General features: G+C 56.4%; 1 protein-coding gene across 2 annotated transcripts in view; it reads right to left on the reverse strand.

Moving 5' to 3' along the window:
* NECTIN1 (nectin cell adhesion molecule 1) overlaps window positions 1-21,848 on the reverse strand; it is a 92,016-nt gene extending 70,168 nt beyond the window's left edge. The window contains exon 1 of one of the 2 annotated variants that reach the window (XM_063418084.1): window positions 18,507-21,848. In XM_063418084.1, the coding sequence (XP_063274154.1) occupies window positions 18,507-18,588 (82 nt within the window). In that variant the 5' untranslated portion in view covers window positions 18,589-21,848. The remainder of the gene's footprint in view (window positions 1-18,506) is intronic. The other variant, XM_063418085.1, reaches the window with a different exon arrangement.
* Window positions 21,849-23,263: the final 1,415 nt, after the last annotated feature.

The following is a 23,263-nucleotide window of genomic DNA, read 5'->3' on the forward strand; positions in this document are numbered from 1 at the left end:
CCTGTACCCCTTTTTATCCCCATCTTGCATCCAAATCCTGCATCCCAATCCTGCATCTCTCATGTCCCCATCCTGCAAAATCTGTACCCCCATCCTGCATCCCCATCCTTCATTCCTCACATCCTCATCCTGCACTCCTCAAATCCCCATCCTGCATCCCTTGTGTCCCCATCCTGCACTCCTGACATCCTCATCCTGTACTCCTTTTTATCCCCATCTTGCATCCAAATCCTGCATCCCAATCCTGCATTCCTCATGTCCCCATCCTGCACCCCTCAAATCCCCATCCTGCATCTCTCATGTCCCCATCTTGCAAAATCTGTATCCCCATCTTGCATCCCTCACATCCCCATCCTTCACTCCTCACATCCTCATCCTGCACCCCTCAAATCCCCACCCTGCAGCCCCTGCATCCCCATCCCTTCCATCCTCATCCTTCACAACCTGCATCCCCAACCCGTATCCTCCACATCTCCATCCTGCAGTGCCAGGTCTCTGGGTTATTGTCCCTCCCTGGATCCTGCAGTGCCAGGAGAGCCTGGAAAACTCAGTCCCCCAGGCAGGGAGTGCTTCAGTCAGCAGGGTCAGCGCAGTTATCCTGTGCTCAACTGGCCAGCACACAAACCCCAGGTCTCAGAAACGAGCCCTGGCAAGGCTCTGGCCCCTGGAGGGGACAGCTGGACCCCAGGAGCTCATCCCAAGGCTGGGATTTAGCAGGGAGGATGTTGGGATCAGAGCTGGGGCTTGGTCCTGCTCACAAACAAGCCGTGCCCTCCTCCACAAGGCAAACACCAGCTGGCCAAGGCGGGAGCATCCCCCTGCTCAGTCCCAAGGGATACAATCCACAAAGCTGGCACCACACTGGAGAACCTGGGCATTGCCAGATCCCTGCACCCAGCCAGAGCCAACATGGAAATGCTGCAAAGGGAGCACTGGGCTGCAGCCCGGAGCTGGGACAGGTCCCTCAGGCAGGGATTGAGCTGTGGGGTCCGGCTGGCTCTGAGGACACTCAGAATTCACCCCCTGCACATTCCCAGCCAGTCCCTCGGGGTGTGTGCCAGTGTTTGTGCAGGTAGCCTGGCCACGGAGCCAGGTGCCTGCTAGAGAGGTTCCTTCAGAATTGCTAATGGGAGAATCAAAAAATAAAAACTTCCCAGGAATTTGCAACAGGATTTCTACAGGAGCAGCTGTCCAGGGCCTGGATCCCTAATCCCAACAAAGCCAGAGGGAAGCTGGGCCTAGGAAGGATATCCTTGTCTATCCTTCTCTCCTTGTCTTCCTTGGAGAGCGGAATCCAAACCCAAGGAGGAGCAGGAGGAGGGGCAGTGGGTACAGGTCACACTTTGCTGGCACATGTCAGCAGGGCTGCCTCTGTAAATAATATTTCACACCAGGGGCACGCTGAGTGCCAGTCAGCTCAAGTGCTCTGCCACGTGTTAGGTTTGCTGGGAGCTGAGGTGTTCGGAAAATCTGTCACAGACCGGCGTGCTCCAATCTTAAAATAATTGATTAATTAAAAGCTGACCCTGAGCTTGTTTCTGAAGGTCTGTCCCTAGCTCTAAACCCTGAAAAAAGCCATTTTTATCTTTTGCCAACCAAACAAATCCAGCTTCAGACCTCTGATTAAATATTTACAACTTTGCACAGACCACAAACAAGCTCCACAGCTATTTATCGCTCCAAAGGCAGCTGCAGCAAGAAACGCAGCACAAAACAAACAAAAACCAGCCAGGAACGAACGGTGTCATCCACATCAACAAGTTTCACTTGTGTGCTTGAGTCAGCTCGGAGCCAGGGGGCATTTCAAGCACGTTTCACTGGGCTCAGAGCTCGGGGACCTGGTGCTGTTGGAGCTCTCCCAGCTCCAGATGCCTCCCACACCCCTCTCTGGAGTGTTCCACGTGCTGCTGATGTCAGTGGTCCTCACTCTGGATCTCACTGAAGGTGAGCTGGTGACTGGCTGGGTTTGTCACCTCTTTGTCCCCATTTCCAAGCCCAGCTGGGGCTGGCAGAGGCCTGGCAGTGACATTTAGGGACACAGAGATGAGGTGAGGGTGTGCAGGAGGCACTGGGCAGCCACGGGGGTCAGTGTTTGTCCCTGTGCAGTCACAGCCAGGGCTGGGTGAGGGACACAGCTGGAACCAAGGTCAAAACCACGTCCCCAGAGTGACCCCACCTTTGTCCACCCCATCCATCCATCCTTTCCCCAGTGCCATCCCATCCCCTGGAGCAGCAGGACAAAAGGGGATTGTTCCTAATCGTTTTTGGGAATACAAAAGCAGCTGTGCCTTTGTTTGGGCACGGAGCCAGGCTGGGATCCCCCTCCCCACCTGATTTCCCAGGCACAGGCTCAGGTTTCTGACGCACAGGATCAAATAACCCATCACTCAGGGCACGATATTATCCCCTATTACCAATTCCATACAAACAGCTCTGCTCTTCCCGGGATTGAAAGCCAATTAAAGAACCTTGCTTTTCAAGGGGACAGAAAGATGAGAGGAGGGGGCTTTGTGGGGTTTTTGTTGGTGCCTAGCTGGTAGGAAACATCCCCCACAGGGACTATTGATGAGTTCTTTTCAGATTCACATTGATTTTGCTCAGAACCATTTGGGACTCGTGTCTCCAGAGGAAAAAGAGAAACACAAAGAGGAACAACAACAAAATCCCCACAAGCCGCGTCCTAAAAAGGAGAAAGAAAGAAATTTTATTTGCGGGAGGATCAATGGTGTTTGCTGAAGTCAGCAATCGGCGTTTTGGGTTTCAAAGCTTTCTCAGGGCAAGGGAGCCTCACTCTCAAGGTGAAGAGCAAGCTCATAAATCTGGGAGAAGCTTCAAGCCCAGAATCTGCTGATTCCCCACTGCAGGGAGGGCAGAGCCAACAGGAAAAGGGCATTTGCTCTGCAAACAGGGAGCAGGATGAGCACTTGTAAATCGCTGCTCACAAGGGAGCAGGTGACATTCAGCCCTGCTGCACTCAGATCTGGGATAAAGGGGAGCACAAAGGTGACTTTAAGCCAGCTCTGCACTCACAAGGGCCACGTGAGCACCTGCTTCCTCCTCTCAGCTCCCAGGGCAAGCCTCAGGTCTGATGCTGGGAAAACAAAGCTTGTCCTCAACACTTGACCCCGGCCCCAAAGCCTAGAATCACGGAATGGGTGGGAAGGGAACTCAAAGATCAATTCCTCACCCCCCTGCCATGGACAGGGACAACTTCCAGGTTGCTCCAAGCCCTATCCAACCTGAAATGCCTCCCACTGCCTCCTGCCCTGGGAGCAGCCGTGTCCAGAGAGGTGCCCAGGGCAGGGGGAAAGGCAGAGACAGGAAAATCTGCAGCTGGGACTGCAGCCAGCACAGCCAGACTCCACCACAGAAGTGCAGGGGACGGCTCCCCCATCGATCCCGCCCGGATTTAGGAGGAACAAACAAAAAGCTTCGTCATCAAAACCCCCAGACTGCCCTCACAGTGAGTGTCCTACCCAGGAGGAGCCCTGGCTTTAGGATCACAGGATTTTAGGGATGGAAAAGCCCTCCAAGATCATCGAGTCCGATCTTTGCCCAACACCCCCTCGTCACTAAACCACAGAGCTTCCCCCCCTTGCCTCTCCCAGGCTCCCTGCCCCAGTTTGGCCCAGTACCACCAGTTTGGAACCAGCTCCTGCCAGCCCTGCCACTCAGAGCAGCCTCCTGGTGCCAGGGGAAGGGGGCCAGGGGCGTCGAGCTCTTGCCAGCGGGTGTTTAGCACACCCACCCGCCTCAGCAGGCAGGTAGGTGACCCCTCAAGGTCCCCTGCAAACCTGAATCATCTTCTGTTCCTATCAGGATGCTAAACTAGCACAAAAACATGTCTGTCTTTCTGTCAATCTGTCACTTCGCGTTCGCCTCACTTTCGTCTGTCAAACATTAGCCTGGATCTCACTGTCAACAAGCAGATATTTATTTGTTGTTTCCCCTTTTGTTTGCTTTTTTTTTTCCAGGCCATTTCCACTTGAGATACACCCAGGCAGGCAGAGCCATATGCACACAAATAGCAGGGCACCATTTTCACTCCATTCCAGGATTTTTTTTACTGGGAAGGCTGGGAGTGACTCGTTCTGACAAGTGACTCCTTGCACTAAAACCAAACTGCCAGGCTGCTCCTCTTGGGCGCACACCTGGGCAAGTGAGGGGATCTGGGCTGGGCAGAGATGATCTTCAAGGTCCTTCCAAGCCAAACCAGACTGGGATTCCATGGGAATGGCTCCAGGGCTGGGGGAGAGGCAGAGCCCCCTGTCAAAGTATCCTCAGTGCTTGTGGCCGTGCCAGGGGGGCAGGAGAGCTCCCGGAGCTCACCTGAACAGACCCAGAGCTCACCTGAACAGACCCAGACCTCACCTGAACAGATCCAGACCCTCACCTGCACAGCCCAAACCTTCACCTGAGAAGCTTCAGACCTCACCTGAACAGCCCCAGACCTCACCTGCACAGCCCAAACCCTCACCTGCATAGCCTGAACAGACCCAGACCTCACCTGCAACAGCCCAAACCTTCACCTCAACAGACCCAGACCTCACCTGGCTGCTGCCCCACACCTGGATGGGAGACCCAGCCTGGAGGGGAAGGCAAAAGCAGAGAGCAGGAGGAGCCTGGGGGCAGCACAGCCCTAAGGGGGGACACGGGGAGGAGCCAGAAGGGTGCCCTCCCTCTCCCTCTCATTTCTGCCCAGGATAATAAAAAAAGGAATATTTTTCCTGCCTGGATTCTTTTTCCCGGCGTCCCCGGCCCATCTCAAGCCACCCTGTCTCCATGGCAACGGGCCGAAGGAACAGATGGGCCTGGCAGGCAAATCCCCCTTGAGGAGAATGCTCAGGGCCACACGCCTTGGGGACAGGGATGTCACCCCCGGGCACCCCCTCCTCATCCTCCCGCCGTGGCCAGACCTGGGGGTGGCTTTGCAGGAAGAGCAGCCAGGATGCTGCCCTCCCAAAGGGGCCTGAACCGTCTGAGATCCACCTGGCTGTGGGGAAATCCACATTTTCTCAGACACCTGCAGCTCTCCCTGCCCACCTCCAGCAAACCTCAACCCTGGACCAGGGCACTGCACAACAGGACGGGCACAGGGGGCACAACTCCCGTCCCTGGAGGGGCTGGCACAGGGCTCAGCTGTCCCAGCCTCGCTGGATTTCCCAGATTTATCCAGCCAGGCTGGGCTGAGGAGAGGGGTGGGTGAAGATGAAGCTCGGCCGCTAATCTCCCTGTGGATTAAGCGTCCACGTGGGGCTGTGGTGTGGGGCTTTGGAGCAGGCAAACAACAGCTGAGCCCTCCTGGAGATCCACAGCTCCTCTGGGATGTCTGAGAGGGGCAGCCTGGCCTGGCCTGGCACACAGAGAGAAAAGGGTGTTCTTCTTTCACCTCCTCCTTTGCAGACAGAGCTGCAAACCTGATGCAGCTTGTTGTGCTCAGAACTGGTTCCCTTTTTTTGGGGGAGAAAAAGTGTGAAGCCACACTTCAAAGCCTCCAAAGCTGTCTGGGCCTGCACAGGTGGAGGGCTCACTGTGGGGAAACTCAGGCTCGCTGTGGGGAAACTCAGGCTGAAGGCATCAAGAAACTCTGCTGCAAGAAGAGGAAAAGTAAAAAGAAATGGCTGCTCCTTAGGAACTTCAGGAACTGCCTCAGCTGCCCCAGCCCGTTCTCTGCTGAAAAACCCAAAGCAGCCCTCGCTCTCCAGAGCCAGCTTTGGAGCTGTTTCCAGTATTATCCAACACCCTGCACTTCACACAAACCCCACGGGGTCACACAGCTGCTTTCCCTGCCCATGGAGTCCCCGGGAGATTGTGGGACTGGGAAGCAGCATTGCTCAGGGCTCAGGAGCCAGGGCAGGCTGAGGGTGGGGAGCAGGGTGGGAGATGATGGTGCTGGGAGGCTGCAGGGAGCCAAACCCCTCCTCCTTTCCTTTCCTTTCCTTTCCTTTCCTTTCCTTTCCTTTCCTTTCCTTTCCTTTCCTTTCCTTTCCTTTCCTTTCCTTTCCTTTCCTTTCCTTTCCTTTCCTTTCCTTTCCTTTCCTTTCCTTTCCTTTCCTTTCCTTTCCTTTCCTTTCCTTTCCTTTCCTTTCCTTTCCTTTCCTTTCCTTTCCTTTCCTTTCCTTTCCTTTCCTTTCCTTTCCTTTCCTTTCCTTTCCCCTTCTCCTTCTCCTTCTCCTTCTCCTTCTCCTTCTCCTTCTCCTTCTCCTTCTCCTTCTCCTTCTCCTTCTCCTTCTCCTTCTCCTTCTCCTTCTCCTTCTCCTTCTCCTTCTCCTTCTCCTTCTCCTTCTCCTTCTCCTTCTCCTTCTCCTTCCCTTCCCCTTCCCCTTCCCCTTCCCCTTCCCCTTCCCCTTCCCCTTCCCCTTCCCCTTCTCCTTCTCCTTCTCCTTCTCCTTCTCCTTCTCCTTCTCCTTCCCCTTCCCCTTCCCCTTCCCTTCCCCTTCCCCTTCCCCTTCCCCTTCCCCTTCCCCTTCCCCTTCCCCTTCCCCTTCTCCTTCTCCTTCTCCTTCTCCTTCTCCTTCTCCTTCTCCTTCTCCTTCTCCTTCTCTCTTTTCTTTTCATTTCTTTGCTTTTCCCCTGCCCTGCCTGCCCTGGCTGGCTCCCAGGGGTGCCGGTGCTGCCCCGGGGGCCCGGCCCTGCCCAGCTGCTCCCAGCCCACACCCGTGGGAAGCTCAGGAGCCCGTCCTGCCTCTCAGGTGTGGCCCGTGGCCCGCGGGCTCCCGCCCCGCTGCCAGCTTGGAAAGGAAGAGAGGGAAGGGCAGCAAAGCCTCCCGGGGTGGATGGCAGCACCAGCACCCCTTCCTGGGGCTTCCTCTCCCTCTCAGGAGGTTCCCAGGTATTTTTTCTTCCTGCTGTTCCCTGCAGACCAGGCTGGGTGCAGGAGCAGCCGTGCCCACGCCCAGCACAGCCCAGCCTGCCCCACGAGCCCCCCTCTGTCCTTCCTCTGCTCCCTTTCCCGGATCAAAGCTCCCCTCCCTGTATTGCAAACATTATTCAGCTCGGAGATAAGAAGCTCTCCAGCAGCACTTTATTAATCCCACAGGAGGCAGAAAGAAGCAGAGTGGAAGGGTTTAGTGTGGCCAGGACAGAGACTAATGTTCTATGAAACACCTTTGCAAAAAGAGAGCCACGTCTTTTTCCCAGAAACTCTCCTGGAACCTTGGGTAATAATTAACAATTATCGAACTTTAAACCTTCCATCTCTCTCCCTCTGTGTCCTGGCCAGGGTTTTGTAACAACTCCCCCGGTCTGGAACACTCCCAGCCCGGGGTGCTGGGGTGCACTGGGGCTGCAGGGTGAGGAGGAGGAGGAGGATGCAGACAGACTCCGTGGGCAGGCAGGAGGCAGCTGCTGACTCTGCTGCTTCCCTGCCTCTCCACTGCACCTCCCTTCCTTCCTCCAAGGAATCCTGCAGCTCCTGTGGCCAGGAGAGAAGTGGCTCTTTGTGGTTCTCCCCAGGGAAGTTTCTCCCAGCCTCGGGATGCCACAGCCTCCTGCATATGGCTGAAGTTGTCACCCACCCAGGAGAGACTCGAGAGCTTCTCTAGCACTTGTTTAAACCCATCTGCTGTCTGAGGCAGCCACACTCGGTGCCATGTGAGGCTCACACTGGGACAAACTGGGTGGCTCACTGGGCCTGGGCTCCATCCCTACCTGGTGGAAGGGCCACAGAGTTTTGGAAGTGCTCACTCCTGCAACAAAGGGCGTTTGTGTTATCTGCATCCCACCACGGGGCAGCTCAGGTGTCAGGAATCCTGCTCGCAGCTCTGTGGGGGTTTTTAGGAAATGCAAAACTCGCTGCAGGTGTCTGGAGACTCCCACTGCTGTCGTGGCAGGAGGTCCTTGCTGTCCTTCCTGCCTCAGCACCCAGGGCAGAGCCGGGGACAGGGTGGACATGGGACAGGCATTCCTGGTGCAGGGTCCAGCAAAGAGCCAGGCTGGGGGTGGGAAGGAGCAGGGATGTCCAGCCTTAACTCTCACCCACCTGCAACCCCTCTCTGGAAACCAGGGGTGACCCAAATCCAAAACCAGCAAGAGACCTGTGAATTCAAGCAGGCAGAGAAGCCAATGGGCCACGTTCACCCAATTCCATGATGCCAACCCCACATCCCACACCCAGAGCAGCCAGGAACCAGGCCCAGTGTCTGCACCCACAGAACATTTGTACATGGGTCCATTCAAAAGCATTTCCTGCCTTCTAAACTCCCTGGGCAAGGAGCTGCCTGCTTCTGGCTGCTGTGAAAAAAGGGAAGGGGAGTCACCTTTCCCCGTGCTCTGCAAACTCGGGGCTTGGCTCGGGGAGGATCAGGCGTGCAGGGCAGAGAGGGACAGCTCCCAGCAGCTCCTGACGAGGAAAGGCACACAGAGGTGAGGTGAGCTGGCCACGGATATTCCAGGGAGCTCGTGGCAAAGCCAGGAAACGCTGCCAGCCCTTCTGAGCTCAGCCTGCCTTTGCCATCACCTCCAGGCCATTCTTTCCCTGTAAGTAAAAGCTGATTCACGCCCGGTAGGAGTTGGTAGCAGATATTCCCATTTCCAGTGAGGTACTGTAAGGTACTCCACGGGCACGGCAGCGTTTGAAATGTCAAGAATACAAAAAAATATATGTACTTAAGGAGAACGATTGGAGCCGTTTATTTCCAGGGCGAGTTTCGAGGCAGTGAAAGGTCTCAGATCAATACCAGCAGAACTGCAAATTGGAGCCCTCCCCTTCGGCACAGAGAGGGTACAGCTGAGACAGCATCTGCACAAACAGCCTGCCCACAGCCCCTGCCAGCCTGCTCAGTTCCTGACCTTGAGTTTCCCTCTTCAAGTGGCAGAGGGAAACTCCCCCTTTCCTCACAGCCCTGGGGTTTTGTTCCTGGATGCTGATTTATCTAACTTGGGCACATTCTGTCTGGGGAAGAACCCGAGCCTGGATAAACTCACTCCACGTGCACACCGAGGAGCAGCCTGCTCCGTCCTGCAGTATGAGAGAAACCCCAAGGGGGGTTTGCAGCACAGATTTTGGGGTAAATCCAGCAGACAGCTTAAGTGCCACGCTGGCTGTGGCATTTTTGGAGCATGAAATGCAGTTGCCTGCTCAAGAGCCCCATCACAAACAGGCTTTTCTCCCCCTCCCTGCCCCACAGCTGTCCCCGTGCCCCAGGGACCCCTGAAAGGTTGTCCCCATCCAAAGTTGGGATCAATACAGCTGTCAGGCTCTGGCCACACTACCCCTGCTAATTGGAATTACAACAGGCAGAGCACAGCTTTCACTCCATCTCCCTGTCTCTTGTCATAACGTAATCAAAATCTCTCCCTCTCTCTTTATCACCGAGCGTGACAGGAGCAGAGGCAGCCACGAGACTACAGATTCCCTCAGACCTCACTGGGGCTGGGGGGCTTTGCCACAGGGCTGGGAAAAAAAACCCCTTCACTGCCAGAACTGCAGCTTTTGGATGAGCAGGGTAACGGGAGAGGTGGCCTGAACCCCCCAAGGGGCTGGGAAGAGCAGGGAGGAAGGGATGGGGGTGAGGGGTGCCGTGGGCAGGGGGTGCAGCACCAGGCTGTGACCAGAGGCAGTCACAGGTTGGTTGTGGAGGTGGGCAGAGCCCAGGAAGGAGCCTCCCTCCTCTTCCTCGCTGCCTCCTGCCATGCCAGGCTCCTGCCTCGCCTCAGCCACAGGTCCCCAGCGAGCCAGAAGTGAGCAGGGGGTCACTGGATGAGACACGAGGCAGCTTGGCACGGACACGGGGCACTGAGAGCCAAAGCTCTGTGCTCACACAGCAGCCCCTGCACGTCTCTCTCCCCCTGCTCTGAGGGCTTGGCCAATTTTTGGACCAGGGCGATCCATCCTGGGCAAACGGCGCAGCATCCGTGATTTGTTGGTCATTATTAAACAGCAGTAACGCAGGGCTGAGTTACCCAGGGGAGGGAGGCATCAGCAGCCTGGACGTGCCCAGCTCCCCTGAGAGCGGCCATAAACAAAACTTAAATAATTAAGAGTGCTTGGGTGGAGATGCAGCCTCTAAGTATTCTTAGGCTTGTGCAAATACAGGAAATAAATTCTTGGAAGGTGCCAGGCTGGATGGGGCAGAGGGAGGCTCATTTTCCAGATCACTTGAGAGCAGCCGTTATAAATCTCAGTGAAAGATGCACCTCCCCAGGCTGGCGATATTTTTAAACTCCGAGAGAGAGAGAGAGAGAGAGAGGGGGGAGAGAAAAAACCACATTTTAGTATTTACACCACAGGCGAAATGGGTATTTAAAAATCAGGGTACATTTTCCAAAGTCTGTTCCTGCCACGCCAACAAATAAAGAATTTTCTTTCTATAGTGTGCTAGCTGGCAATATTAGCCCCAGAGAATTCACTGCTACCGCCATCATTCTGTTGTGAGCTGAGAAATCAAACTCCCAGAAGGACTGGGGGAGTCGGGGGATAAAGGTTCTTTCACTGGCAAATTGCTGCTCCAGCTTGGAACTGAATCAGCAGCAAATCCCTGCAATCCTGGGGGTGACTCCTGCCCTGTCCCTGCTTGCTTGGTGTCTGGGGTGATGTCCCAGGGGGTGTCCCAGCCCTGTGAGGCCAGCTGAGCTCTGGAGCTGGGAATGCAGGGATCAGGATCTCCAGGTTTCCTTCCTGATCCTCCGTGGTGCTCCAGAGGGTCCGTGCTGCAGTGGGCACATGTGAGCTGGTTTTTGGGTGGACATCCAGCAAATCTTGTCAAGATCATGGGCTGAAAGAGGTGACAGGATGGCTGTTCCAGCCTGGCTCTCCTGGAGAACCACAAATAAGACCTGCCAGGGCACTGCAAAGCACTGCAGCCTTCCTTTCCTCAGTCCTGCTCATCCCCTCCTCAGAGAGAACATCCCCCCTTTTCCCAGCTCTGCTCTCTTCAAGCCTCCCTCCCAGCCCTCCCAGGAGTGCTGCCGTGCTCTGAAGGATCCCACCCAGCTCCTATCGAAGGGAGACCCCAGCACACCCATCAGGCACCCAGCAAACCCCCAGACAAGGCTGCTGGAGAGATCAGAGCACTGCGATCGCTCCCTGTGCCAGGAGATCCCAACGAGACCTCCCCACCTTCCCAGGATCCTCACTGAACCCAAGCACGAGGGAAATTTGGCAAAGCTCAGCCCCATCACTGGGAAAAGGCTCTCCATGAAAATCACACCCACAGAGCTCCTGGCCTCTCCTGCTCCCACAGCAGCACCCAGATACTGGGGGGCTGAGCTGGAGTAAAGAGATCCAACACTGCCCCTTCCCCTCAGCACGAGAAATAAACTCACCAAGTAAAACACCGAGCCTAGCAGAGCCAAGAGGGGTCCTGTATCCAATGGAAACTGGCAGCTGATGTGAGTTACAGCATGGCAGGGATGCTGCTATGCAACACATCCCTGATCCTCAGCGGCCGTGAATGGGCAGAGCCAGGGCTGTGCCTTCCTATCCAGGGATGTCCCTCCTCCAGCACGGTCCCCAGACACTCTCTTGGTGCAGCTGACCACGGGAAGAGCCCAAAGAGGCCCAGGAATGAGCAGCTTGGGCAGCTGAGCACCACCAAATCTGCTGCTGCCTCCTGTTCCAGCCCTTAAAACAACACTGCTGCTCACACTGCCTTGGCTAAGGGAGGAGACAGGCAAGGAAAAGGAAAAATAACCCCTCTAGAATGGGAGAGATCTTCCTGTGTGTTCTTACAGCGCCTAAACTGACCTGGATTATCCATCCTTAACATTTCCTCTGGTTTTGGCACCCCCCAGGTGAGGAAGGCCATCAGCACTGGTGGGAACGAGACTCTGGGCTTGCCTCCAAGGGGTCTCTGCTGATTGTGTGGCCCAAGAAAAGTCAGAGTAAAGCCCCTTGGATGGCTTTTCCTAAGAAAAGGCATTTCCTAGGATGCATTTGCCTGAGAAAAATGTAGCCAGAGCTTGATTTACTGGTAATTCTCCAGTGAAAAGTCTCCTCCTGACTGCAGGTTTTGCAGGGTGTCATTTCTAGGAGGGGTTCCAAGGCAAGGGGAGCCTCCACCATGGGTTTGGGTGAGGGCTGAGTTATGACTCCACAGAACTGGTAACTCCTAACTGGGAGCTCATAATTGATAACTCACAACTGGGAACTCATAACTCACAACTGGGAACTCATAATTGATAACTCACAACTGGGAACTCCTAACTGATAACTCCTTGAGTTATCCATAACTGGGAACTCCTCTGGCACCAGGCTGGAGCTGAGCAGGCTCATGCTGGGCTGCTCAAGGACAGGGCAGGGTTCATCCCTCCCTCTTTGCTCTCTCCTGCCCTGAGTGCCACAGTTCCTCACCATCCCGTGCCAAGCTGCTCTGCACAGACATCAGGAACAGAAAGTGGCAGAAACTCTGACCTTTCTCCTCTCCTATTAAACTCTCCCCTGAGTTTGTGACTTCTGCCCATCAGGGACCATTTGTAACCCTTGGCTCTGCCAGGACACTCAGGATAACAACCTCTAATTACAGCCCTCTGCTCTTGAGTCACACCAGCCTCTTGTACACATCAGCATCAGACCCTGAGCCCGCAGCCAGAACTCTGCCCCCAAACTGAGCCCTTGGGCTGTGAAAATGGTCGGTGGAAAGCTGCTCAAGCAGCATTTCCCTTGGTCCAGAGGGTGTCCTGCCAGGGGACAGCAAATGAAACCTGGTTTTGCCTCTTGTGAGAACCTCAGTGCAGAGAACAGGCAAGAGGTGAAACCCCTGGGCCCACAACACAGCCCCAGCCCCTGCACCACTGCCTGGAGCCTCACACAGAGCTCAGGGCTGGTTCTGCTCTCAGGTGGCCACAGAGCACTCACTGCACCCCGGGGTCCCTCCCAGCCAGCCCTTAGATGGCTCTGGGAGGGCTGGATGTGAGCCCTGGCTGCCAGCTGCACCCCCTGGCGCTCCTGATGGAGGGATTTTCCACAAGAGAAGCAAAACAGCCTCAAAATCAGCCTGATTGCAGGTGGGGAGGGAGGGGGCTGAGCCCCCTTGCCTGAGCAGGCTCGGGAGTACCTGCTGTGCCTCAGCCAGGTGCTCCATCTGGTGCCTGCCGCTGCTCCCAGGCACGGATGTGATCCGCAGGTCCTGCACCACATCTGGAGCATCCCTGCATGGTTGGGAGCAGATGGAAGCACTTTGCTGCTCCCCGCAGCTAGAAAGGCTGGGATGGAGGACAGCAAAGCCTTTCCTTGTGCTGGAACTCCCAGGGAGGAGAATCCCACTGCTCCTGCCTCTCTGGGGCTCCTCTCCCCGCACACCTGGAGGCTGCAGGGCTGTCCACCATCCCCAGCTGCTCTGGCTCCGAGCCAGGCAGGGCAGGCTGCAGCACAGGGAGGCAGAGCGGGGTGGATAACGCTGAGAAACGCTTCCCTCTTGCATCACACCCAGTAATGTCAAGGCAGGATTATGAACCTCCTGCAGGGACTGCTTTGTGGTGGGGAATGGAGCAGAGATGGTTCGTCAGGTTGGGTCAGTTCCTCCCAGCCATCCCCAGCTCCCCACGGAGCTGCTGACACCACTGGCCAGGCCCTCTGTGCCTCCCTAACCTGTGTCCTCCTGTCCCTCTGAGCTGGGGACAGCAAGGGACTGAGGCTGCCTCCCCTTCTCAGGGCCAGGAGCTGCTGTCTGCGCCCTGGGACTGCAGCAGAGCCGAGCTCTGGAGCTGCCAGCCCCTGGGCAGGGCTGCAGGCAGTGCCCAGAGGGGACGGGCACGCAGTGGGCAGCAGGAGCTGAGCCCCACAGCCGTCCCCAAGTGCCCCTGGAGGCTGGGACACAGCCCAGGGCACAGACAGGGACACGGTGCTGCAAAGGGCAGCAAATTTCTCTTCCCGTTTCTCCGTGTGACAGAGAAGGGATGTTAAACCCAGCGTGGTGACAGAGGGGAAATTCCCCTTCCTCCCACCAGCAGCGCTTGGAGCAGATCTCCTTCTCCTTCAGAGCCAAGGGGTTCTCCTTGAAAACCCTGTGTGAGTGCTGGGATGTGCCTCAATCCAGCCTGGACCAATCCTTCAGTGGGAGCAGCCAGGGCAAATGTGCACCTGGGAGAGCACCAACAGCAGCCAGGAAGAAATGTGTCATGAGACATCCCTTAGTTTAACAAACCTTCACCTGAAAATGCTGCTGAGGGTTCAGGAGCAGGGAATTCTGCGTGCTGGGGTGGCTGAGCTCTGGTAATTAACTCAGAGAGGTGTCTCCAGTGCAAACCGGGTCCCTGCTCCGCTGGCTGGCGGCACCAGCTCACCCTTCAGCAGAGCTGCCCTGATTTAATCTGACGTGATTTGAAAAAGCAAGGTCTCCAGGGGTTGGGAGATTGGAGTACCTTCCTTTGTCCCTCCCTCATTTGTTTCTGCTTTTTTGCACTGATAAGCCTGGCTGGCCTGTGAAAGGGGCTGAGCAAGAGCCATCAGCACCTCGGGCAAGGATGTTGCAAGACTCAAACCCTTTCTCAGCAGCCCTGAGGACTGTGGCCAGCTCAGCCCTGCAGCTCTCTCACACAGCCCAACCCCAGCTCTTCCAAAAATTTTTGGCTCTGAGCAAACCAGTCTGGTGGAAGGTGTCCCTGCCCAAGGCAGGGGGTTGGAAGATGATCTTTAAGGTGCCTTCCAATCCAAATAATTCTGGATTCTATGATTAAACCTCCTTTTTCCTGCAGTGCTTGCCCCCACCCCTGTCTGCTGGCAGTGCTGGGGAACTCCCCAGGGCGCTGGAGGTGGGAAAGAGCCTCCCCCTGGCTCAGGGTGGCCACTTGCTGCTGTCCCCCCAGGCTGTCCCCAGCCCGAGTGGCACTAGCAGAGGGCAGGAGGTGCCAGTGGCAGCCAGGCCTGGGAAGCAGGGCAGGGACAACCGGCTCTTCTGGATCTTTCCATGACTCAGCCGAGGTGTGAGCCCTGCTCAAAGGAGCCCTGTGGTGCCTCCCTTTAAGCTTGGCTTTTGTGGCAGGCCTAGAGCAGGGCTGATGCAAGGAGAGCTGTGCCAGCATCTCCTCGGCCACCAGCTCATCCCAAACTCTGGATGTGCCCCCGGCACCTCCCTGCTGGTGGGACTGGGCTGGGGGCTCCTGCCTGATGGAGGCTGCTGGTCCAGGGAGCAAAGAGCATCCCTGGCATGGGGCAGGCACCCCCTGCTCGTGGGCTGAGCCCCCAGCCTGGCCCCCCACCCACTGACACACTCAGCAGTTCCTCAGTGCACGCCAGCCTAAAACCCGACCGGTCGGTTTAAGTCAGGTTTAATGAGAAAAAAAAAATCAGCCCAAGACACACTTTTGCTTCCTGAAATAGCCCGATGCAGGTGTGGGTGAGTTTTGGGAGGAGGCAGGTGGCGGGGGAAGGAAAAATAACAACCAAGAACTCAACCCGAAGGCTGAAGGAGACTCTGGCAACATTTTTTTGCATTTTGGAAGCTCCTTTGGGATACGAAAGCATCTCTACAAAGTCCAAGATGGAGCAGATCCTGCAGTGACGTGCCCTGGCTCTTCCCAGCACTCAGAGATCTGTTGTACCTCCCCAAAGTGAACCCTCCCTCCAGCTGCAGCCTGACCTCAGCCCTGCAGGTCACCACGGCTCCCTCAATGCTCCTTTCAAGCAATGGAAAAATCCCTGTGCCAAAGCAGCTCCAGCCACCTCTGCAGCTCTCCCCTGTGGAGCATCTCAAAGCAAAGTGTTCCCAGGCCCCTGTGGGAGAGCAGGAGGTAGCCCAGCGATACAGAGAGGAATTTGTCTGCAGCCAGAGCCTGGGAATGGAGGCCCAGATGTGCAGAGGCAGGACCAGGCACAGAAGATGCCTCTGCTCTATGTGGCTGCATCTCAAGCTGCAGGAGCTCCACGGCGGGGATAAACAGACAGATTGTTAAGGCTTGTAATGCATAAATTTAACTGCAAGTGTTCTTAACCTCTGCCTGGGATCTCTACTGCCCTTCCCCCAGGGCTTTCCAGTAACCCCTGTGGATATCAATATCTTGAATGGAGCGTGAGTTGATACCTGGTTCCAAATGGATGGGCATGGAAGGCTGCAGGAGCCGTGAATTGAATCCGTTCTGGACGATTGAACCGCTCACATTAAAGATAATTTGTAAAGCAGATTTTTATACGAGGCTCCTTTCAGCTTTTACAGCGGCGGAACTTTTATTTCCTTATCAGAGTAAAAAAAAAAGCTAACATTATCTGAAGGGGGAGGTGGGTGGGAACAGAATGAAATGGCATTGATCAGCTGGACATGAAAGGTTTTCCAGAGAGCAGCAGGGCTCTGATCCTTCCTGGGTGTTGGGTATGAAACCACATTTTCCAACCACTCCACAGCTACCAATTCACTTGCAGCAGAGGATCCTGAGTTTCCTCTCCTTGTTAAGCAAGGAGAGTCATTCAAAGCTTAAATACAGCTTATATTTGTTTATAGATATGATTTTGGCACTGTGAACTCCAGGAATCACCTTCCTCAGGAAGGCACCCAGACCTGGGCTCTGGTAGAGCCTCTCTGCTTAGAGCAGCACTGGTCCTTCCCTGCAGCTCTGGGTCCGTCCACAGCGCCCCAACGAGCGCAATAAGCGAATGAATAAATATTTAATATCCAGGATCAGACACTCCTGCAGCTGTGGTGCATCCACCACGAAACTGGTCGGGCCGAGAGTCTCGCCCACACAGGCTGCAGGGCAGCGGGGCAGGCGTTGGGAAGGATTATCCTGGAACACTGCGGAGCTGGCTGCACCCCGGCCTTGGCAAAGCACCACGAGATGCACCACTGGCTTCTGCTGGCAGAGCTGCCAGCGGGACAGTGCAGGACAAACTGCAGTGGCAGGGGACGAGCCCGCCTGGCTGCTGGCAGCACAGCCCTGAGAACGGCCAGGAATAGGAGAAGCAGGGGGGCAAAAGTCTCTCTTGGCAGGACAAGGTGAGATGCCAGGCTGTGTCAGGGACACTGCGTGTCTCCTTGGTGAAAGCAGTCCCCAGGGGAGCACAAAGTCCTTTTGGTTTGGGCAGCACAGTCATTACTGCCCCTCCAGCGCCCTTCCCCAGGGCTCTGGGGAGGAGAAGGACCAGGAGGGAGGGCCGGGTGAAGAACAGCACGGAAAGTTCTCAGACTCCTTGTGAGGAGCCAGAGCTCAGCCAGGCACCTGCCTGTGAGCACAGAGGAGAGCAGGGAGCCCGAGGCTGTCCCTTCCGTCACCTCTTTTTGCAATGCACAGCAGATCCCTTTGTCCTGGGAACACCGAGGTGCACCCAGCCCTGCTCTCTCATCGCCCTGTTAACCTTTTCCCTCTCACAGCCTCCCCGGCTTCTGGAGAGCCACCCCCGCCCATTTCACCTCTGTCCTCATCCATTTTAACCATGCAGTCGCTGGGATCTGTTGATCTCCCATGTCCCCTGTGCTGGGAGCTCTGGGCCCCGGCATTTGCTGTGATGTCCCAGAGCTCGCTCGCTGCGGCCACATCTCAGAGTCACAGCCCGGCCAGCCTGGCTGCTCTGGGACGCTGCCCCAGCCCCGATACCGGAGCAGCGGACCCAATTCCACCCTGCCTTCACCGCCTCCTCTCTCCAGCTGCAGATGCTGCTGCGGGCTGGATCCGCTCCCGTGCCCGCCGCCAGCGCTCCAGCCCCAGCCACCCGCAGCCGAGCCCCAAAAAGGCAAAACATCGCCTCTGTTTGCATCTCTCGGTTCATTCACAAGCTGCAAACGCAGACTGCCATCCCCTCCCCACGGCTCCCACTCCCGGAAAGCCCTCCAGGACGGCGTTAACCCGTTCTGCACTGGAGCAGAATAAATGAGTCCCCGCAGGGCACTGGCCAAAGTGGGTCACTCTCAGCTCCCCAGCGCTGCGCTGGAGCCCGGGGAAGGTCCCTGCCCAGGGGAGGGACACCCGGAGCGCTCTGCCGCCGCCCGGGTGGCTCCAGCGGGCTGGGGAGCGGTGGATGCACATCCCTGCCCATCTCCTCCGTTCCAGAGACGGAGCGGAACCCGAGCGATGGATCGGAACCAAAGGCGTGAATGAGATGCCATCTGGCAGCCAAGCTCAAAGGCAGCGAAAGGAAGCGCTGAAACCTGGGAGCGGTCCAGCCCCTCCGCAGAAGAGCCCGTGGGAAGTGTGTGCGGAGGGGAGCGGGGATTTCGGGGATGCTGGAGAGCCGAAAGCCTCCACCTCTCCTCCCGGAACATCTGCGCTCCGTGCCCAGCCTCGTGGCTGCCTTTCCGGGGAAGCCTGGCTGCCGCGCCTCGCTAGACGCTGCTCGATCCAAAAAAGCAAACAAACGGCCTCAGCTCGCAGGGCTCCGGAGCCCGCTGCCTGCAGCTGCTCCCAAAACAAACGAGCGTGTTGTTCCGAGCCGAGCCGGCGCTGGAACCGGCCCCGGCTCTCTCCCACCCTCGCACAGATGCTCCAGACCCGCTCCACACCTGCTCCAGAGCCGGGCGCGCACCCCGAAACGCCGATCCCACCCTTCCCCTCCCCGCACCCCATTTCCCCCGCGGGCACCCCGCAAACCCCGTCCGGGGCTGCCTCCGGCGGAGCCCAGCGCCCTCCGGGGACCGGCTCACCTGGTAGGAGCGCGGCTGCCAGGATGCAAACTCCGATAGTCCACCACGATGCGCGGCAACTTGTCTGCAGCCGTGAAGCCATGAGAGTTCCTTAAGAGCGATGGGCAGGGGTCGGTCTGGCAGCGCCGCGGGGCCCCCCACCCTCCCAGCCCGCGGTGATGCTCAGGTCTGCTTGAAAAATATATATATATATTCAAAAAAAAAAAAAAATAAAAATAAGATGGTAGGTGCGTGAGGACAAAGGAGCGGCGGGAGGGCGGGAGGGCTCCGGGGGGAGCTCCGCACATCCGCGGGGCCCCTCTGGGCGGGCGCGGGGCGCTCCGGCCGCGGGGCAGCGCGGGCGCTTCCTTCCGCAGAGCCCGGGCGAGTGACGAGGAAACGGGAGGTGGGAGGGGGAAAAAAATGCGATTAAAAAAAAAAAAAAAATTTGAGAGAGAGAGAGAAAAAAAAATCAACCAAAAGAAACCCCGCACAAAAAAGCACGAGGGGAGGCAAAGGCAATAAAGAGCAGCGAGGCAGAGCCCTCGGCGGGCTGCGGCGGTGCCGTGGCTACGGCGGCGGGGCTCGGCAGCCCCCGCCCGCTGCCCGCCCTGCGCTGGGGCCCCGGCGGCGCTCAGGCGGTGCCGGTGCGGGGCCGGGCGCGGCGCTCCATGGCCGGGCGGGGGGCGCGGGGCCGGGCCGGCCGCGGGTGCCCGGGTGCGGTGCCCGGGTGCGGTGCCCGGTGCGGGGCTCGGCGGCCGCGCTCGCACTCACGCACACACTGGCGGGCGGGGCCCGCCCCGTGATGTCAGCGCTCGCAGGAAGGAGGGCGCAGCGTTAACCCTTCGCCCGGCCGCTCCCGGGGATGCGCGGCGAGGGCGGGACGGGTGGCCGGGCTGGCCGCCCGCCCCTCCGGATGTTGGCAGCTGGCGGCAGCTGGGCTTTGTTCGCCGTGTCCGGCCGCGCTGCCCTCGCCGCGGGCTCCCGGAGCTGCTCCTGCCTCGCCGCCCCGCGGCTTGAGCGCTTGAGGCTGTTCCTGAATACCCTTCGGACGCGGTTGTTGCTGAATTAATTCCCGAATTCCCGACACCCACCTCCCAGACTGAACGCATTTTTCACCCTGCGCCGGGGGGGATGCGCGGAGCCGGCACCGGCGATGCGAATCGCCCGCCCTGTGGACAGCACAGCGTTTTCCTGGGCCTGCTGAAGGAAGGAGCCTGTTCTGGCCACCCTCTGCGGGCGCCGATGAGCGAGGGGACTCAGAGCTGGCACAAGAGCCGATGTTAGGAGGAGGGGGCAGCGGTTCTGCTGAGCTTTGTGGCAGGATTATTCCGCGGACACAGACGCAGCCTGTGTGGATCTCTCAGCCTGCTCCCGCCGGCTCCCGAGCTGCCCTGGCCTCTGCGAGGATGCTGAACCCCAAACAAAGATGTGAACAACAATGACAACAACCAACAACAAAGTCATGTTGATTTCAAGCTCCATTAGAACAACACGGGAACAAATCAATGCCTGGCAGGCAGAAAAGGACGGGATCAGTGGGGAAGGATAGCGCACATAGTGGGAAAGGGAAAGGAGGGGGCAGCCAGCAGCTATAAAAAGATAGCCCCAAGGACCCCTTCGGCAGTCTCCTCCTCCTTTTAATTCCTTTAGAAGTTAATTCCTGTTCAAGGGAAGGATGGGCAGCTCTGTAACAAAGCGGATTAACCAGATACAAGGTTTGTTCCGAAATAACAAAAGTTATTACGTAGTAATGAGGTTTAGTTAATAGATTCGCAGGCTGGAAGGCCGCTGGGATTCCTTTGGATGTCCTGCCTGTGGGGCTGAGGCTGCTGGACTGATGATTTCTGCCTCCTGCCTCTTCTCTAAAGCTGCAGACCCAAGCTTAGGAGTGCAACCCCCCATCCCTGTGGACAGACAGGCTGTGGGGAGCTCCCAGCATCCTTGCTGCTGGTTGGTTTTCCTGCCCGTGCAGTGTTTATCTGTCTAATTTCAGTTTTAATCCATAAAATCTCATTATTTCCTTTTCCAACTCCATTAAAGAGATACCTCCGATGAGACATTGTTCCCCTGGGCAGGTCTCTCCGAGTTACCATGGAGCTCCCCACATTAACAATGTTCCAGCTTACATTATTCCCCTTTCTCCCATTTATTCTGTTGTCACTGCACCTGAGCTGATGTCCCCAAGATCTGCGTGGCAGCCACACCTCAACACTCCTCCTCTAAGCTTCCTGCATTTCAGGTGGCATTTCAGGCTGGGGGGGAAAAATTCACATTTCCCTTCAAGAATCTGGGGAGATTTGATAAAGCCTCGGGGCCTTGGCCTCCCAAATCACAGACCTCAACCATGTGAGACAAAAATGTAAATCCATTTAGCAGCAGCAGCAGCAGCAGTGGACCATTAGCCCGGGTGCATCAGGCCTGACTTACTGAGCCAGAATGTATTATTTTCATGATCCTGCACAAAGCAAAACCCATCACATTTGGCACAGTTCTGGCTGTTAACTTCTAAGATTTATTACACAGTGCCATGGGGCCCCCGTTCTGCAGCATTTTGTGAGTCCAAAATTTCCGTGAAGCCCAGGGGGACTTGTGCATGAGCAGGAGAGGCAGGAGCAGAATGCTTCGGTTTGGCAGTTTTTTGTTATTTCTAGGGGAGGAAGATCATAATATGTAACATATTTAATTGCATCATGCTTTGTATTTTTTTTTTTTTAATTTGGGGAGGTCTCTGTGTGCCTGTCCTCTGAGGGGCTGGGGGAGCTGCCTTCTGTTTTGCTACATCAGCTGCTTCAGCCCATTTTTCACTCCCTGTTCTACCCCTCACAACAGTGGGTTCCTAAAACTCATCCCAGCCAGAGAGGTGGCAAAGGAGCCCTGAGTGTGGTACCTGCAAGGATAAAACAGGGGATTTCAAGGTTCCTACTGCAGGAACACATGAACCAAGGTGAGACTCAGAAATCCCTTCCATAAATCTATAACTAGAAACAATGAGAGAAAAACTCCAACCCACCTGGTTGATAGACCTGGGCTGTGAGGAATCCCACCTTCTCCAAGGAAAATAATTTCTAATATTGCAACATTTACCCTCCCTTGGGTTTTAGGGGTGGTAAAAATCTCATTTTAGGTGGCAAGTAGCCACCAAAACAGAGATCCAAACCTGTCCTGTGCACCCCTGTGAAATCTGGTTTAGGCACAGACACTGGAAGTGGTGTAGGAACTTGGCCCACACTTACATAAGTTGTCACGCCAATATCGCTCTTGAAAATTGCCATTAGAGCATGAAACAACACTTGGCTGGAAAAAAAAAAAGAAAGAAAAAACCCCCACAGGCTTGCAGTGTTTTGTCCTCCCAGCATTTTGGCTGTTCTGCTGGCACTGGGGTTTTCTGCTGATGCTGCCGTGTGAGGTAACGTCTCCTCAGCAGTGCTGGGATGGGACCTCCCCAAAGCCTTCCCACTGGAAAACGTGGGCTTTGGGAAGTGGGCAGGAGTTGGGATGGGGCTGGGATGGGATTGGGATGGGGTTGGGATGGGGTTGGGATGGGGTTGGGATGGGGTTGGGATGGGGCTGGCATGGGCACAACTCTTGAATGAGGGGTTGGGGAGGGTTCTGCACTGGCACAACTCCTCTGGATGGGATCTTCCCTGGCGAGCTGGTGCACATCCTTCCCCGGGGTGGAACAGTTCCTGCAGTCAGGCTTGTCCAAATCCTCCTGAAGCAGCTCCTGTGTGCTGTGGAATGAGCACAAAGCCAGGGCTGGGCTGGTGGATGGCCCCCAGGGGAGCCAGGAATTCCCCAGTGCCTTCCCAAGCAGCGGCCCCTTCCCAGTGGCTCCCTGCCACTTGAAAGGCTCGGTGGGAACAGACACCTTCCCCGAGATTTTTACAGCTGTAACTACCAAAATGTCCTGGAAGGAGGGGAGGAGGAGGGGGGAAGGGATTCCTCCTTAAAGCATTCCTCGGTGGGGTTTTTCAGCTGCTTTTGTTTGCTGCAGAGCCCACAGCAGAGAGCTGTCACTCCGAGCTGGGAGCGCGTTTGACACTCCTGTCTCTGCCCGTGTACCTGGTGTGTATTTGCTGCAGTGCTGATTACATTAACTCCCGTGTTTATAAACATTTGGAATCAGTGCAGAAGGCTGCGCTCGGCGGAATTTTAAAGCCGGCATCGGTTTTATTTTTGCTTTTTCATCTGTAAACACACACAATGCGTCTGCGGCGCTGCCAGCAATGGGGGAGCAGAGGTGCAGAGGGCTCCCCGAGATGTTTCCGTGCTTGGCTTCATTTCTGAGCCCTCCTGACAGAGCCTCCTGCATGAGCTCACAGAGATGCAGCTCGCATGCCCTGCACAGGCAGCTCACACTCCCCAGACCTCCGTGCACCATCCTAGCGTAAAAGGAAATTCAGCGCCGATAGTCGCTGCTGCCCTGCTGTTCTCCGGATAGAGCCAGCAGTTAGAGGAGGAATTAACTCTGGGCTGGGGAGAAAATTGCCTCCCAGTTAATGGGAGCTGATGCGAGCTGCGAGCAGGCTGCAAACAGCAGTGGGGTGGTTTTGTTTTTGGTTTTTTTTCTGAGCCCCTCTGCTGAAGGGTTTGTGAGAGCCTCGCGCTGCTGTCTGAGTGCCTTAACCCTGGCAATCCCCACAGCACCCCCTTGTGAGGCAGGAATTAAACCGTAATCCTCATTATACACGGAGAAAAGAAGCCCGGGGAGATTAGGAATCCCAGCCTTGCAGGAAGCAGGATGAGTTCTGTGAGGGATTTCCAGCAGAAAGCAG

Source organism: Prinia subflava, chromosome 22, assembly GCF_021018805.1.
Source record: "Prinia subflava isolate CZ2003 ecotype Zambia chromosome 22, Cam_Psub_1.2, whole genome shotgun sequence".
NCBI classification, from domain to species: Eukaryota; Metazoa; Chordata; class Aves; order Passeriformes; family Cisticolidae; genus Prinia; species Prinia subflava.